At 49.1% G+C, this 15,959-nt stretch overlaps 1 protein-coding gene across 1 annotated transcript; it reads right to left on the bottom strand.

The window, feature by feature from the left end:
* Nucleotides 1-39: 39 nt before the first annotated feature.
* On the bottom strand, nucleotides 40-15,955 carry NSUN3 (NOP2/Sun RNA methyltransferase 3). Its single transcript, XM_032973362.2, has 6 exons — nucleotides 15,656-15,955; nucleotides 13,941-14,779; nucleotides 9,556-9,713; nucleotides 5,249-5,370; nucleotides 1,857-1,974; nucleotides 40-1,164 (listed from the first exon to the last, which is right to left on the bottom strand). The coding sequence occupies exons 1-6, from the start codon at nucleotides 15,889-15,891 to the stop codon at nucleotides 1,009-1,011; spliced, it is 1,629 nt and encodes a 542-aa protein (XP_032829253.1). The 5' UTR covers nucleotides 15,892-15,955; the 3' UTR covers nucleotides 40-1,008.
* Between the last annotated feature and the right edge of the window lie 4 nt (nucleotides 15,956-15,959).

The following is a 15,959-nucleotide window of genomic DNA, read 5'->3' as shown; positions in this document are numbered from 1 at the left end:
AAAAAGAGACGACAATAATAATGTGAGCCATAAGGAGAATCTTGCTATGGATATAATTTTATTATAACAAAAGAAAAACCCGAATAAAGTACGTGCATTTTCATTCGGTCGGTGTCGACATCTTAAGGTTCTTATATGTATAAAGGCAATTGTACCCTATAGTGATATAACTGTGCTGTCTGTAGATTCCAGAGGAAGGAAGAGGGTTATTCAGTGTCGGTTGATATCACTTGGCCACGGGTCGTTTCCCCTAGGTACCGTGAAACAAAACAAATAGGAGAAACTGCAGCTTTGTAAAACTTGCACAAGGGCTGTTTCGTGTGTAGGCAGTGTCGATGTGTAGGCTGGTACGCAATTGTCGCTGCACCCGGAAGAATGTCAGTTTTCAGATGGTGGTGCATACCCATCAACCCATACGGTTTACACGTATTCTTGTACAGGGAAATTGCGTTTTCAGGTCCATACGGCATACAGCCGTTTCAATACGGGCAAAAAAATGTGTGCGTTTCTCCCTTGTGATGGGACTTTGTAGGATGATCATTGAGATTTATGAGGGCATAAATTGGTCTGTAATGAGGTAGGAGGCACTGATAAGGGGTCAACAGGTATGGTAGTTGTGCCCATTTCTGTTGGTGGCTCTGAACCGGTATTGAAAATTCCAGATTTACATAGATGGGAGGGGGCCAGTATCTCCGTAAGATGACTGCTGTTAACTTTCTTCAAAGTGGTAATAATTTTATCTACAATGACGATAGGCTGATAGGATGACCATTCCCACAACCCACTAAGATTTTAACTCGCAACCTTGCCCGAGCGCTCTCACCACGGAAACACCCAACGAGTAAGTTCCACATTGCCTAAAGGAAATCTAACGTCTGGGTGAAGCGAATGATTGACTTGAGCAAATGTGAACTGCTGTTGGTTGGGTGGTGCGGCACCGTGCGTTCATGGCGAGGGGTGCTCGTTGAGTCTGCCGCGTCGTATGCTGAGAACGCGAAGGCGACGGCATCAGCTTCGCCGCCGCAGCTTGCACAGGTACAGGGGTCCCCACGCGCGGCCTTCCTCCGGCACCACAAGCAGGCCTGGCTGCTCTCCTGCTGCTCCACCACCGTGCAATGAAAATACACCCTGCAGACCCCGTGCCATGTCTGCCAAGTCGACGACCTGTAACGACGGTAGAGGCGACCGCATCGCGGGTAAGAGTTTGTGTGTATTAGTGTTGACCCGTGATGTGGCGGTACTGTCGCTCATCGTGTGATATAAGGTCCACGATAATCGTATCGGCTGTTTTTGCAAAATAGCGGGCTGTCTGGTTTCTCGTTGCTCATTTTTTTTTCTTCCGTAAACGTTTAAATCCCTGACAATATTTACAGAGGAGCAAACCATCATTACAGTTATAAATTAATTGCTGTTAAATTAATGATTTGTGAAGTGTGTTACCGAGTAATTGGCAACAGGTTTGTTTAGTGACGTCATATATTTAATTCGTGGAATTAATCAGTTTTGTGCAACTGGTGCCATGTGCTTTAAATGTGATATCGTATTGTACGGTGAAAAATTGCATCACAGCAGCCCCAGTTTACATAAAATCATGAGCCACTGGGACTGAATTCTGTTTTTTGCAAACGTACGATGGTTGGCGTGGATCCTGGTGCAAGAAATGAAATTGGGGGGGGGGGGGCGGGGGGCCGTTTCTGCCTTTTCCCCTTTATAGCCCGGTGCCCGTTTGGCTCCTCCGTCCCATGGGCCCCGGTGCAGCTGCACCTCCGGCACGATTGATAGCTGTGCCACTACCGTGCTTGGCTCCTGGGGGGGGGGGGGGTGCGAGGGGGGGAGAGAGCAGCAGAGCCACGTGCCTCGACGCCGGCGTTGCCCTCGAGCACGGCGTGCACCACCTCGGCGTTCTCGCGTGCGTTCAGTGTGCAGGTGGCGTACACGACGATCCCACCTGGCTTAACGGCCCTCAGCGCCGACCTGCTCGCACGGGTACAAACGCACAAAAGGTAAAAACTGAAACGTGAACGGTTTTTTTATTTTACCGGGCCCATTGAGCTACATAGCTCTTTTTCACAGGAGCGACCTGGCTACCACGAATGATAGTCCAACGAAGCGGTTTATCACGTTGAAATTTATAGCAGCCAAATACCCTGAACGCACGTTCATTTTAAATGTGCAGGGAAAAACTGGAGGACCCAGAGAAAAATAAACGTGACCACGGGGAGAGACATGCAAACTCCAAATATACAAGCACTAGGGTTGGGATCGAACCCACAACCTCCTGCATACCAAGCGAGGTAATTAACATTTTGCCACCGTGGTGCCCCTTAAAGATCCCCCAATGTATCCTTAACAGGTTGTCGCGGCAAATGCTATTAGCGAGCACCTGTGGAGGCCATCACAGCACACGAGCAGGTGGTGTGGCTGATAACCACACCGGCTGCCTTTGTATCTCCCATCGCTGATGTATATACACCGCACCGGATACTCATTTAAGGCTGAGTCCACCTATGAGAGGCCCCGAATCGCTTCAAAAATTCATCACCTATGTTGGCTGTGAGCAGAAATCAAACTGATCGCTGGGTCTGTAGGTAAGTGCACTAACCATTATGCCACCTTTCCCCACTATACACGTAAATAAGCACACAAACGTCTGTGCTGATCTGCTCGCACGCGTATGCTCACACGTACAAGACGTGAGGGTACCCACACTTTACCCCATCACCCGCGACCTGTATATCGACTAACACCGTCGATCGGCATCGTCACAAATATGTGTAGAAGCATGCTTAAGTGTTCAGACTTAGAGCCGTGGAGTCGTCATCAACTACGACCTTTTTTAACACCTGTGTGAGCCCTGCAAAGCTCAGTCTGCCGACGTTCCACCGCTGACACGCGTGTCCCATTATCGGACGGTGCAGGACATTCTCAGGTTAGCAAACGGGTGACAAACCTCGTCGTACCCACGAGTGTAAACGCACGGGGTGGGAACGGGCCTTTGATCCTTACCATCGTAACCCGGGACTGAACCCGCAACCTCTCGAACCCCAGGGAAATTACGCTGGGGGGGGGGGGGGGGGGGGGGGGGCGGGGGGGGGGTGGCGAGTTGTTAGACGGAAACTTAAAAAAAGACAACACAAAGGGACCTCACAACCTGTGGCTGACAGCACTGCCCAGCGACTGGGGAGCAGAGAGAAGTCGGACCGTTTACTGAACACACGCGGGACGAGCCCGCTCTGAAAAGACGGTGCGGCATAAAGAAGAAGGGTGGACGACGAAGGCAGGGGAGGGGGAAAAAAAAGAAGAGCAGCGCTTACAACTCGCTAACAAATTACCAAACATTCCTTCACTCTTTCAGAGAATTCTGACAGACCGCTGCGGTCAGATTAGTTCCGGATGGGCAGGCGGGCGTCAATAGGTGGTGGGCGGGCGTCGTAGTAAAATTTAGGGCCGAAAAGGATCGGAATTACTCATTGGGCAGTGGAGGGGGAAGGCGTCGGCGAGAGTCGGGGGAACAGAGGAGCGACAAAGAGGTGCGGGCGGCGTCGATGCTCACCGTGACGCTATAGTGCGGCGTAAACGCCACTCCGATGAGCTCATGCATCTCGTGGAGTGGGGGGGGTACATCGGTCTTGTTTGTATTATATAAGGGGGCTCCTTGGCGATTCACAAACAACGCGGGCCGATTAAAGAAAAATGTCAGGAATAAGAACCATTATTGTCGAATGGGAAAGGAAGAGAGTGGATGTTTGAATAGAGGGGCCTTTCTCGAGACTACATTATTTAGGTGAATTATTTTGCATCCGTCTATTTTATTTATTTCAAAGCGCTAAGCCACAAAGCCACTTTATACTTCACAGATGGGAACGGGCAATGCCAAGATTTTACTCTGCACACGAATGCTGATTTTTTTTAACCCTCTCCAAGACTTAAAATAGAAAGTTGAGGGCTCACCTCTCTGTAGCTCAGCCAATCTAGGAGTTGACCATTACCAAGTTAAACATCTGCGTGTGAAAATGCTGAAATATCTCGGGCAAAAAGAAACTGGGATCGAACCCAGTGGCGTAGCGAGCGGCGAGGGTAGAGGTGGCAGTGTGCCACGCCCCTGTGCCACGCCCCTGTGCCACGTCGTCACGAGGCTCCACACTAAGCCTCTGAGCTCAGGGTCAAAAGTTCGAGCCCCGGCCGTGATGGCCACGGCAAAACAAAGCGTGGCGTTTTGTCCGGGCAGTGCCGAAAGTGCGGTCCCACGGCTCTCCCCACAAGCCAGGCCACTTAGTGCCAATCAACCTGGGGGGGAGGGTAGATTAGCAGCTCATGGGAAAATATATTAATTATTCTTTTCACACCAAGGAGGGCCACGTTTCGAACGAAGCATTGCATAGATTAAGGCACGATGCAATCCAAAAAAACTAAGCTCTTATCTCTTCGATACACACCTCCAAACCTGTGTGTTCCAGGCAGTCCGGTATGAGCTTGAATCTTCATTCATCGGGGACAAAGACATCTCTACTTGCCACATTTGAGAACCCAGTTTATTGACAACCCGGCCTATTTGAGTCTTTGGGTCTCTTAGTGAGTCTATGGATGTCTGTGCAAGTTGGGCTGAGAGCATCAACTGGCTATACGTGAGAGCCTGCTTTAATCAGGGGAGGCTGAGAAATCAGCCTCAAAGCCTACCGCCTCATTGGTGCTCCTAGTTCAGAGCAAAGAATGATAGGATTTGTTTACGTTTCCTATAGGGGGACTCCTCTACTTACGAACGTTCGACTTACAAACTTTCAGAGATGTGAACAAACCTCTCCGTATGTCCAGTTGCCTGTTCGGGACCGAGAGTCGTGAGTTCAACCCGCTGCGCAATAGATGGCGGTGGTGGCATCTCCATCTGCAGAACGTGAAGAACTAGTGGCATCTACATCTACAGGAGATTATACAATTTTTAAAGCCATTCCCCGTGTTTAGTGTGCATGCCGTATAACGTGTTTGGAATCTACAGGAGTAAAGTTGGACTTACGAACAAATCGACTTACGAACAGACCTGGAACCTAACCCGTTCGTAAGTAGAGTGGCCCCTGTAATTTGCATTTCTATCGTGGTTTTTGTACTGTTTGTTGTTGTTACCTTCCAACCTGCCCCTTACTGGACATCTGTGAAAAGGAGCTTCATGTAGCTCATCGGATCCCTCCGGTATAAATACATATTCTGACGATTCTGATGATCACCCGTGGGGCGCGCGGCGCAGCAGACGTACCGCAGCAGCTGCGTCTGGAGGCCCGGCAGGTGCGCGCGCTCGCGGACACGCAGCTCGGCGAGCGCCTCGCAGCCGCCGTAGAGCCAGCTACGGTCGTTCGAGCAGGGGGCGTCCACAAGGACCTGCGGCAGGGAGTGCAGGCCGACACGTGCGCACGCATAACCGCATTTCATTTCCAACTGCTTTTCGTGCCTGGTTCGTTGTCCTCCCCCCCCCACCCCCCGCGGAAGAAGTTCAAGTCGGAGCCACGGCCGACTTCTCCCATGCAATCCTCCCACCTTCACCCTGACAGAAACACGCACTGTACGTGTATCATCAGCCATTGTCAATCAACTGCTGGATGAAGGCTTCCCAAAGTTGCCGCCACCTCTCGTGATCCTGTGAAGTAATAATCCACCCAGCGCCTGCACATGAGCCGATTTCATCGCTCCATCCCATCGGTGGGACGTCCTCTTCGGATGCATTCCATTGCTTGATTGATTTAACTATATATCGCATGCCTGGCAACTATTGTTTCTGTTTTTTAAAAGGTGTTTAACGTTTATTTTTGTACTCGCTGGGTTCCCTGGACTTTTGCTGTTACTCCGTATATTTATTCCAGGTCTCCATTGCAACAGTGACGTGCTGCCTTCACCTAGGCTACATTAATAGTACGAACCGGTTAGTTGATTTCGTTAAGTAATCTTACTCAAAATTTTAATCGGTTATGTTTTTGTGGTCAATTGTTCAGGCCACTTGAAAAATGGTGGCCGTCCCAACATCCTGCCTCCCAAAGGCGCTAAACTGCCTATGAGCGAGCCACACAGTGCCAAGTGGCTGATAATGCTGATGATGTCACCAAGCCCTGGCTCCATCACCTTCCTTCCAGCGCCACACATGGGGACAGGCGAGACTTTTCGCCCCATTTTTTGCTTTATCCGAATTGTCGAGCAATCGACCGGATAATCGACAATCGTTTACTCATGTAAAAGGATCGCATAGCTCTAAATGTGTCAATCACCACAGACGTGACATCAACAGCCCCCCGGGAATAAAACCTAAGTGTTTCCCCGGGTCAACATGAGTGACCTTTGGCCGAGGTTACGGTACATTAAAACTACAAAGCCCACCGTCATTACATGACAAAAAAAAGTCCCGTTGCGTCATTTGGCCTCCGTTCGGTTCAACAGCAAGGACGCGCTTCAAAGTGGGCACCATTAAACGGTGCACGCAGGATATGGCGGCGGGGCCAACGGCGGATCGAAGAACTTAGCCGGCAACGCTGTGAACCCGGGTTCGAATAGGGGGTTTAGCCTGCCTGTGATTAAAGTGATGGCCTCGGCTCCAGTCACACGTGGCTAAACAAAACCCCCGTCACATTAAATACGCTTTTCTCCCCCTTAATCATAGTTATTCCAGCGCTCAAAATTAAACATTTTGGTTTCAACGACGTTGATAAAGACTCCTTGCAGAGATTATAAAAGGAGTGCCCACTTGGGTGGAAGACGACGCCTCGTGAAGGGACTCGGTCACCCCGAGCTGTGTCCCCCGTGACACAAGGCGGGTTTAATGCTCGCTGCAAGAGTCTAGAAACTGAACTTTCTTCATCCCCCCCCCACAGCACCCCCTCGACAACATCGGCAACAGCGCTGGTGGATTTCAGAAAATAAAACGCAAACAGATTATGGTAAACCAGTGCCTACAGATGTAGTGCACGGGAGGTGCACAGTATGAATATTAAATGATGATGGCGACAATGAGGAAAACGGACGCCTCGGGATGAATAGTCGTGACTCCTCCTAGGGACGACTACTACGCACAGCCAGCCCCGAGCGTCCCTGGACCCCACGCTCCTGCCAGCCGGGCCCTGGCAACCGCAGCAGGGATCTCCCGTAAATCCTCACGGGTCCCTTTGCCTGCCAAAACCTCGTGAAAACACCGATCACCACTCGCCCCCCCCCCCCACTCTGACTCCCCCCAGTCAGCCTCCCAACCCCACCCCTCCTTCCCCTGCTGTGATGAATGGATATGAGCCCAACGTGGCACATACTGGATGAAAGTGTGCGAGTGTGCACTTGCACATGTGTGTCCGTGTGATTTTGCGTATGACGGGAAGCTTTGGAAAGTTCATAATGTGCACGTACGGAACTTATTATGTCAATCCATGGCTGGATGAGGACCTCCCCACACCGGGTGGGTCGGAAGGAGTTGTGTTTACCATAAGCCACCACACACTGGTCATTGCAGGGTATCGAAAATACGGTACCTTAGAAAGCTTTCTAAAGCAAACAGATGCGCAATCACGCACGGTGTGGAATCAAGACTCGTATCGCTCTTGGGTCTTTATCCACTGCTACCCGCACGGTTTGTGCAAGCGGTGGATTGTCGCTCGGCCATGCGCTGCTACTCACTGACCCTGCACCATGGCGCCCCAGCTGTGTGCCAGAGCTGGTTCTGTCCCCCCCGGGCGGGCCCCGTACAGACGGCGGCCGCATTTTGTGAAACGTGGGGTGCCGAAACGCAACAAACGGCTCGAAGCGCCGGACGGGGGCCGAACAGAGGCATCCCAGCGATCACTGTCACTGCTGAAGGCAAAGTGGTGCCGTGATGTTTCCTTACCGCGCAGGGGCTGAGTGTGCAGACAATTGAGACGTAAATATGTCACACTGACGAGTGGTAACGATACAGCCTTTGCAACTGATGAATGACTGTAATGGTTCATGGGACCTCCTTTGCCAGTACCAAAATATAACCTATTCTCATATTTTGGTACTGGCAAAGGAGGTCCCATGATGTAGATGCTCACCCTGAGCTCTCATTATTCTGATAGTGGCGTTGTCTTTGTGCTGTTCGCCTTTTGGCGTCCTCTGGTCTAACACCGTTTGAGACGAGGCTCAAAAGAAAGCTGTCTCTGGTGTGGACCAATCAGTTTCAAAGTCAATGCATATACTATCGGAGTATGTTTTTGTTTGCATTCTGACCACAAGTATATGTGGTTAATGCAGACATGATTCCTCGTAAAAAGGTTTCAGTTTGGTGTTTTAACATATTAACACAACTGTTTTGTTGCCAGAAAAAAAGGGGAAAATTTCTTCTCAATTTTAACAGTTCTTTATTTTTTTTTTTAATAACACCAATGGAGACTAGGCTCTAAGAAAAGCTGTCTCGGGTGTGGACCAATCAAATTCAAGGACAGTGCATATTATTATCAGAGTTGTATTTTTTGTTTGCATCTTGACTGCTTGTGTTGTGGTCATTGCAAACATGACGCCTTGAATAAAGGTGTCAGTTTTTGTGCCAGTTAAAAGGGTAAAACCTATTCCTATATCTTGTTTCTGGCAAAGGAGGTCTCATAATGTTAATGCTCACCCCGAGCCCTCAATACTCTGATAGTGCGCTGTTTTTGAGTTGTACGCCTTTTGGCGTCTTCTGGTCCAACACCAATGGAGACTAGGCTCTAAGAAAAGCTGTCTCGGGTGTGGACCAATCAAATTCAAGGACAGTGCATATTATTATCAGAGTTGTCTTTTTTGTTTGCATCTTGACTGCTTGTGTTGTGGTCATTGCAAACATGATGCCTTGAATAAAGGTGTCAGTTTTTGTGCCAGTTAAAAGGGTAAAACCTATTCCTAGTTCTTTATTTAGCTAGGAAAGTCTCCTCTGAGTCTCTTGTGCAGTGTTTTTCGTCCAAATTCTTGTTAAATGATCAGTCCTTTATCCAGATTTACGTGTCCAAGATTCTTCTTGGGTGTTATCTCAGTAGGTTTTTTTGTCTGTTAAATAAATTATGGATATTTGCTATATATGAAGGAAATTCTCACCTAGCCTCCTGCACCAATGTCTGTCTGTCTGCTTATTTAATAACAGCACTTGGTGCAGGAAAGTCTCGCAGAGGCTCTTCCACTGGCGGCTTTGTCTCATTGCTTGCTTGCTTTACAGCAATGACAGCCCCTTTTCAGAGAAGTCTCACGGAGGAGTCTCCGGCACCAGTGACAGTCGACTGCGTGTCTAAACAACAGCCCTTCGTGGAGGAAAGTCTCGCAGAGGCTCTTCCACTGGTGTACGTCTCATTGCTCGCTTGCTTGCTTTACAATAACAGCCCTTTGTAGGGGGAAGTCTCAGAGAGGGGTCTCCTGCACCACTGTGTTTGTCGACTGCGTGTCTGAATAACAGCCCTTCGTGCAGCAAAGTCTGGCAGAGGCCCTTCCACCGGTGTATTTGTTCCGACGGCTTGCTTACTTTACAATAGGGACATTGCTCTATCGATCTACGGGGAGTCCCATGTCCGTCCAAACCGCTTGTGAGTGGCGAGTCGCTTAGCGTCTCACCTTGTCGTAGGACGCGGGCTGCAGGGCGCCCAGCTCGCAGCCGTCCCGCGCCGACACGGCGACGAGCGAGCGCAGCGCTGAGCGCGGCACGAACGACTCCAGCGCCAGCAGCAGACGCCGCCGCCGTACCTCGTCCGGCTCGTTGGCGCACAGCAAGCCTGCGGGTGGATCGTGATTGCGGCGGCATCGTTGGCCGACGGGCAATGGGTAGGGGAGGCGTTCATCCAGCGGTGGATTGTAGTGTATGTTGGAACTTCTTTCGTACCGTGCGTAGCCAATCGTGCTAATAGAAAGTGCGGGGGAAGGCCGACAAAAAGAAGTGCTAAAGAAATTAGTTTTCAATCTAAAATGGATCGATCGTGGCTGCTGATGATGTTAGCTAAAATTACAATTACATTGCAGTTCATGATGGATTGCACACGTACAATAGTAATTGATCCCAGGTCTGGTGCAACTGTCACAATAGGGTTCATCTCGCTCCTCAATATGCTGTGATGTTGCTTTGTTATTTTCTTACGCTCTTGCGTGTGTTTTTAAAGTTTATTTTGTTTAAATATATTTCTACTTATGAACTTTAATGTTTGTGTTATTTCATTTGTGTATTCGAAGTTGATATTTGCATTGTGTTTTGCACTCCAGGTTCCCTTGCATAAGAGTATTACTGGTAGGAACGAAGTTGTAAACTGAGTGTACCAGCCTGCAATAGATTAATGTGTCCGTCCGTCCGTCCCCTTTCAATACTTTAACGAAGTGAAATCTCGTGCTGTTGGGTGTAAAATCAGCAATAGACAGCGCAGAGACTTGTCCTACCAGCCCACCCTGCAGGGACCTGTTTTGTGTATGCGGGCTCTCACCGAGTTATGAATAAAGTCCATGTCCTGCATGTACTATTCTCCATAAGTTTTAGAGTGTCGTGGGATTGTGTAATAACACGACAGGAAGGTGCACCCGAGTGCGATTTCATATGTAACGTTAAAAAGTCAGACCATAAAGTTTATCCCTTCGGAGAATTAGATTTAAAAGAAAATTAAATGTCATTTAAGTCCTGTATTTGGATTACTCATTCTGCACTGACAGGACAAAAACGTATCTCAATGATAGGAAGAGAAAAAAAAATCACCATACAACTCCATCAATGGCTTATTTAAACCAGTGTTAAAGCACATGCTGTGATCCATTCGCCACACATACGGAATGAAACCTCAAGAATTACCCTTGGGACTCACGGTTTTTTTCTCTCACAATTTTGAGAGGATTCTACACATTAGGGCCGTGTAATGGATTATCATGTGCGTGGTTGTTGTTTACCTGAGAGTAATTCACTTAGCCCTACCGATGGCAGTGTTTCACCGCCAGGTGCTGCCCGCTGGCTCAGACCGCACGTACAGCGAGGGAAAAAAGTATTTTATCCCCTGCTGATTTTGTATGTTTGTCCACTGACAGAGAAATTATCAGTCTAAAATGTATTTAATTTGAACAGTGAGAGACAGAATAACAACAAAACCATCCAGAAAAACGCATGTCAAAAATGTTATAAATTGATTTGCATTTTAATGAGGGAAATAAGTATTTGACCCCCTCTCAATCAGAAAGATTTCTGGCTCCCAGGTGTCTTTTATACAGGTAACGAGCTGAGATTAGGAGCACACTCTTAAAGGGAGTGCTCCTAATCTCAGCTTGTTACCTGTATAAAAGACACCTGTCCACAGAAGCAATCAATCAATCAGATTCCAAACTCTCCACCATGGCGAAGACCAAAGAGCTCTCCAAGGATGTCAGGGACAAGATTGTAGAATTACACAAGACTGGAATTGGCTACAAGACCATTGCCAAGCAGCTTGGTGAGAAGGTGACAACAGTTGGTGCCATTATTCGCAAATGGAAGAAACACAAAATAACTGTCAATCTCCCTCGGCCTGGGGCTCTATGCAAGATCTCACCTCGTGGAGTTGCAAGGATCATGAGAACGGTGAGGAATCAGCCCAGAACTACACGGGAGGATCTTGCCAATTATCTCAAGGCAGCTGGGACCATAGTCACCAAGAAAACAATTGGTAACACACTACGCCGTGAAGGACTGAAATCCTGCAGCACCCACAAGGTCCCCCTGCTCAAGAAAACATATAGATGCCCGTCTGAAGTTTGCCAATGAACATCTGAGTGATTCAGAGGACAAATGGGTGAAAGTGTTGTGGTCAGATGAAACCAAAATGGAGCTCTTTGGCATCAACTCAACTCGCCGTGTTTGGAGGAGGAGGAATGCTGCCTATGACCCCAAGAACACCATCCCCACCGTCAAACATGGAGGTGGAAACATTATGCTTTGGGGGTGTTTTCTGCTAAGGAGACAGGACAACTTCACCGCATCAAAGGGACGATGGACGGGGCCATGTACCATCAAATCTTGGGTGAGAACCTCCTTCCCTCAGCCAGGGCATTGAAAATGGGTCGTGGATGGGTATTCCAGCATGACAATGACCCAAAACACACGGCCAAGGCAACAAAGGAGTGGCTCAAGAAGCACATTAAGGTCCTGGAGTGGCCTAGCCAGTCTCCAGACCTTAATTCCATAGAAAATCTGTGGAGGGAGCTGAAGGTTCGAGTTGCCAAACCTCAGCCTCGAAACCTTAATGCCATGGAGAAGATCTGCAAAGAAGAGTGGGAAAAAATCCCTCCTGAGATGTGTGCAAACCTGGTGGCCAACTACAAGAAACGTCTGACCTCTGTGATTGCCAACAAGGGTTTTGCCACCAAGAACTAAGTCATGTTTTGTAGAGGGGTCAAATACTTATTTCCCTCATTAAAATGCAAATCAATTTATAACATTTTTGACATGCGTTTTTCTGGATTTTGTTGTTGTTATTCTGCCTCTCACTGTTCAAATAAACCTACCATTAAAATTATAGACTGATCATTTATTTGTCAGTGGGCAAACATACAAAATCAGCAGGGGATCAAATACTTTTTTCCCTCACTGTAAGCTCCTACACAAATGTTGTCTTCACTCACAGCCTTTTGAGACACAAGCCGGAAACTAACCTCATCTAGCCAAGGTTATTATTAATTCATTTACTGCGGGTTCAACAAGTTGTGGAGTACATTAGCCTATTGCTGCTTTTCTCCAAAATGCTCGCCCTTGCCTGCTGCGTGCCAATTAAATGTTCGTGCCTCGGTTTCCTGGGTTAAACTATCAGTTTCTTGGGTCTACGTATCAGTGTTTGGGTTGTTTTCCCCAATGTTTTTCAGTCGAGGTCTCACCGGTTTGAACCCTTTGGGGTTGACCCGTATCTATTAGCTCGGCACCCTCGTTGTCTGGAAACTAAAGAGCGCCGCTCTAACCGTGGTAATTCTGCCACCCAGTGGCAAATATTTTAGTTGAGCTCTTCAGGAAGGTGGCCGTGAAGACTCGAGGATTCACCCAGTTGGTCATTAAAATAAGTTCTTACGCTCGCATGCACCGAGTGTGTGATACAATAATGTATACTGTAATAAATGCCAATTACAGGAGACTATGGAAATTAGCATACCTTTTAAATAAGCACAGTTCTCATGCATGAGACACATCGTTGCATCGCACTGGTTGGGAGAAGAAAAGGGGCAACTTCTGAAACGAGCATACAACTTCTGCTCTAACGGTCCAAGAGTCACGTGTAAAATCATTCGCTAAACAAAACAACTTCTGATGCAATCACATCGTGCCTTGCACTCTCAAGGGGTGCGCTAATATCCAGCTTCCGCTGCAAACGAGATTTTACTCATGAGGCAGACCACCTGATATACAATACAAATGAGACAATCGTGGAAATTCATCGAAATGGGCGAGTCATGACAGCACTGAATGGTACGTTTTCAGAGAGCGCTGGAGACCTCATATTCTTCCACGCTGTCCAGACTTTCCGTGCCGAGGGTGACGTGGAGGGTACTTGAGAAATGTGCACCATTGTTTCAACTGCTGCGCCTGCGCCGGGGTATCAAATCAAACCGGCGACCCCTCTGTAAAGTGCAAATTGTGCTAACCGTCGTCACACCACGGCAGCAGCGCCCCTCTGCCGATGCACATTTGGAAACACGCATTCAGAGAATTTGGCTGATAGCCGACTCTCTTCTAAAAAAAATAGAGCTACATAGCACAGTGGGCCTTACCTGGTAAAAATTAAATATTTTAGTTTTTTTTTTAATACCTCAGTCGGCTTTGCCTGGTGGGATTGGGATGGTGATTTATTTACCTTTCTTGTACTTTGCACTGCTTTCGTGTTTTTGTATTCTTTGTTTTGTAACGTCCTTACCCGCCCCTACTGGACATCTGCGAAAAAGAGCTTTGTAGCTCATCGGATTTCTCCAGTACAAATACAATATTCTGATCATGAAATCGCCCGGCACCTCACTTGGCTGCGCGCACTGCAGGATGCCGAGGGTTTTGCCCCCGGGAGCAGCGCACATGTCGAGCACCCGCTCCCCGCTCCGCACACCCAGCGCCAGCACGGGTAACAGCGAGGCGGCGTTGAGGACGTAGAACGCCTTGAGGCGGCCCGGCTCGTGCCGGAGCTTCGGGAAGGGCCTGCCGGCCTGCGCCAAGAAGCACCACAATCCGGCGACGCCAGCGGACCGCCCATCGTCGAGAGATCTGAGCGGCCACTCGGGTCCGTGCGAGCCGGCGGGGAAGGTGTAGCGGAAGTGCTCCGCTAAGCCTTCTCGAGTCTCCCTCCGCAGGACGCCGGTGGCTGACAGATACACCGCCTCTTTGAAAGCGTGGTCGCGCGGCGGGCACCGCATCGTGATCCTGTCTGCACGCCGTTCGTTTTCATTCGTCTCGCTCCGATCACTGGAGGGACGTGACTCGGACTGCGGGGCACAAGTCCTGCTGGTTGTGTGGATGTCGTCGCAATCTCTCGGACCATCTGGCATTTGCGCTAGTCCGTCGCAGGAGCCAGATGCCCAGGTGTCACCATTACCGTTCACGTGCAGTTGTGGAGAATCACCGACCGTGATGTCATTGGTAATAACGTTCCCATTGCAGTCTGACCAACTGCCGTCAGCGAGTTTGCAGGAGGGTGCATTGTCACAATCGTGGGATGGAAATGCGCTGTGCCGTGTGTGACGTGCCTCCTCCTCGGCCAGCTGCTGTGAGTGATGCTGAGGGCAGGATTGCTCTCTCCTTTGCTGCATCGCAAACAGGTTGGGCAAAGCGGCATACTGCCACTTGTTGGGTGCAAGCATCACTGCCCTGTTCACAGGCACACAGTGCAAGAACACAGCCATGAAAGAGCATTAACAATGACATCATTCTCATCAGCCAAGATCAATCTACTGGAGAAAGGCCTCCTAAGTTGCCACCATCATCTACTCACGATCCTACGATGCAACAATCCGCCTAGGACCTACATAAAAGCTGATTTCATCGTTTCATCTAAAACACCCACACTAATTTGAGCCAATCCTGTACATACTGCTCACATTATAGACTAAAATAGCGGCCTATAATGGGGTCTCCTAACAATCGACTAAAGCACTGGTGCTTGCTGGAGTCGAAAGACACTGTCGTCATTAAAACCACATCGGAAACCAGACTGTTTCTAATGGAGTCTCAATATTAAGATGACAGAATAGTTGTCGACACAATCTCGACTGCGATAGCAGTCAATTACTGGTATTTAAACAATAAAGCCATTATTTTGCCACTCATTAACGTGACCATCTCTTTAAAAACAATCAGAGAAAAACACACCAACACAAGGCAAACCTGTCCATTCAGCTCACAGTATATACAGATGGTAGACCAGTCTCTGATCGGGTCTCTAGACAATACTGTATACGGACAGAATGGCTCCAGTATTAAATCTGTGGTGCCAGTGTTATTATGTGTGTGCAGTGTTCGTCTCAGAGTCCAGTGTTATTCTTATCAACACCACTCTCTGGTCTTATCACACTGACAGGCCCAGTCTCGAATGAAGACTTACGGGGGATCACTGACACAATCTCTGACTTCTATTTAAATACCTCCCCCCCACCCCACAACCTCTTCCTCGTCATCCATCCCTTCAAAATCACGCAAACAAACTCGACCCAAACCCGCGTAATCCACAACCGCACACAACCGCACCTGAACTTCAACCAACGCTGCCCAAACCGCTGTCCGTACTCCACGTCAAAGTGCTCCAGCACTGCCCGGCACACCGTGCGGCCGATCGGGACTCTCCGCCCGCCACCGGCGACCTCTGCCTCGAGGGGCCGGTCCCCTGCCTCCCCTGGCCGGCACGAACGAAGTCTGGCCCGGAGGCATCCCCGCAAAATCCGAGTCGGTAGTGGCCGCGTGGTCCGGCCCAGAGGTGAGCACATGGCAAACCACGTGTGAACTTCAGCTGTCAGCTGGTGAACCCTGACCCCTCGTGACGTCACGGGGGAGG

This window comes from Petromyzon marinus, chromosome 51 (assembly GCF_048934315.1).
Source record: "Petromyzon marinus isolate PM22_M1 ecotype Great Lakes invasive population chromosome 51, UKy_Petmar_22M1.pri1.0, whole genome shotgun sequence".
Taxonomy (NCBI): domain Eukaryota; kingdom Metazoa; phylum Chordata; class Hyperoartia; order Petromyzontiformes; family Petromyzontidae; genus Petromyzon; species Petromyzon marinus.
Note: the sequence above shows the minus strand (reverse complement) of the source record. Positions and strands in the feature narration are given on the sequence as shown.

Bases quoted from the DNA above. Each gene is read 5' to 3' on its own strand.
- NSUN3 (XM_032973362.2), bottom strand. From the start codon at position 15,891: ATGTGCTCACCTCTGGGCCGGACCACGCGGCCACTACCGACTCGGATT. The intron at 14,780-15,655 runs GTGCGGTTGTGT...GCCTGTGAACAG, and splicing joins CAGCGTTGGTTGAAGTTCAG to GGCAGTGATGCTTGCACCCA. The intron at 1,975-5,248 runs GTACGTCTGCTG...CCGTGCGAGCAG, and splicing joins CTCCAGACGCAGCTGCTGCG to GTCGGCGCTGAGGGCCGTTA.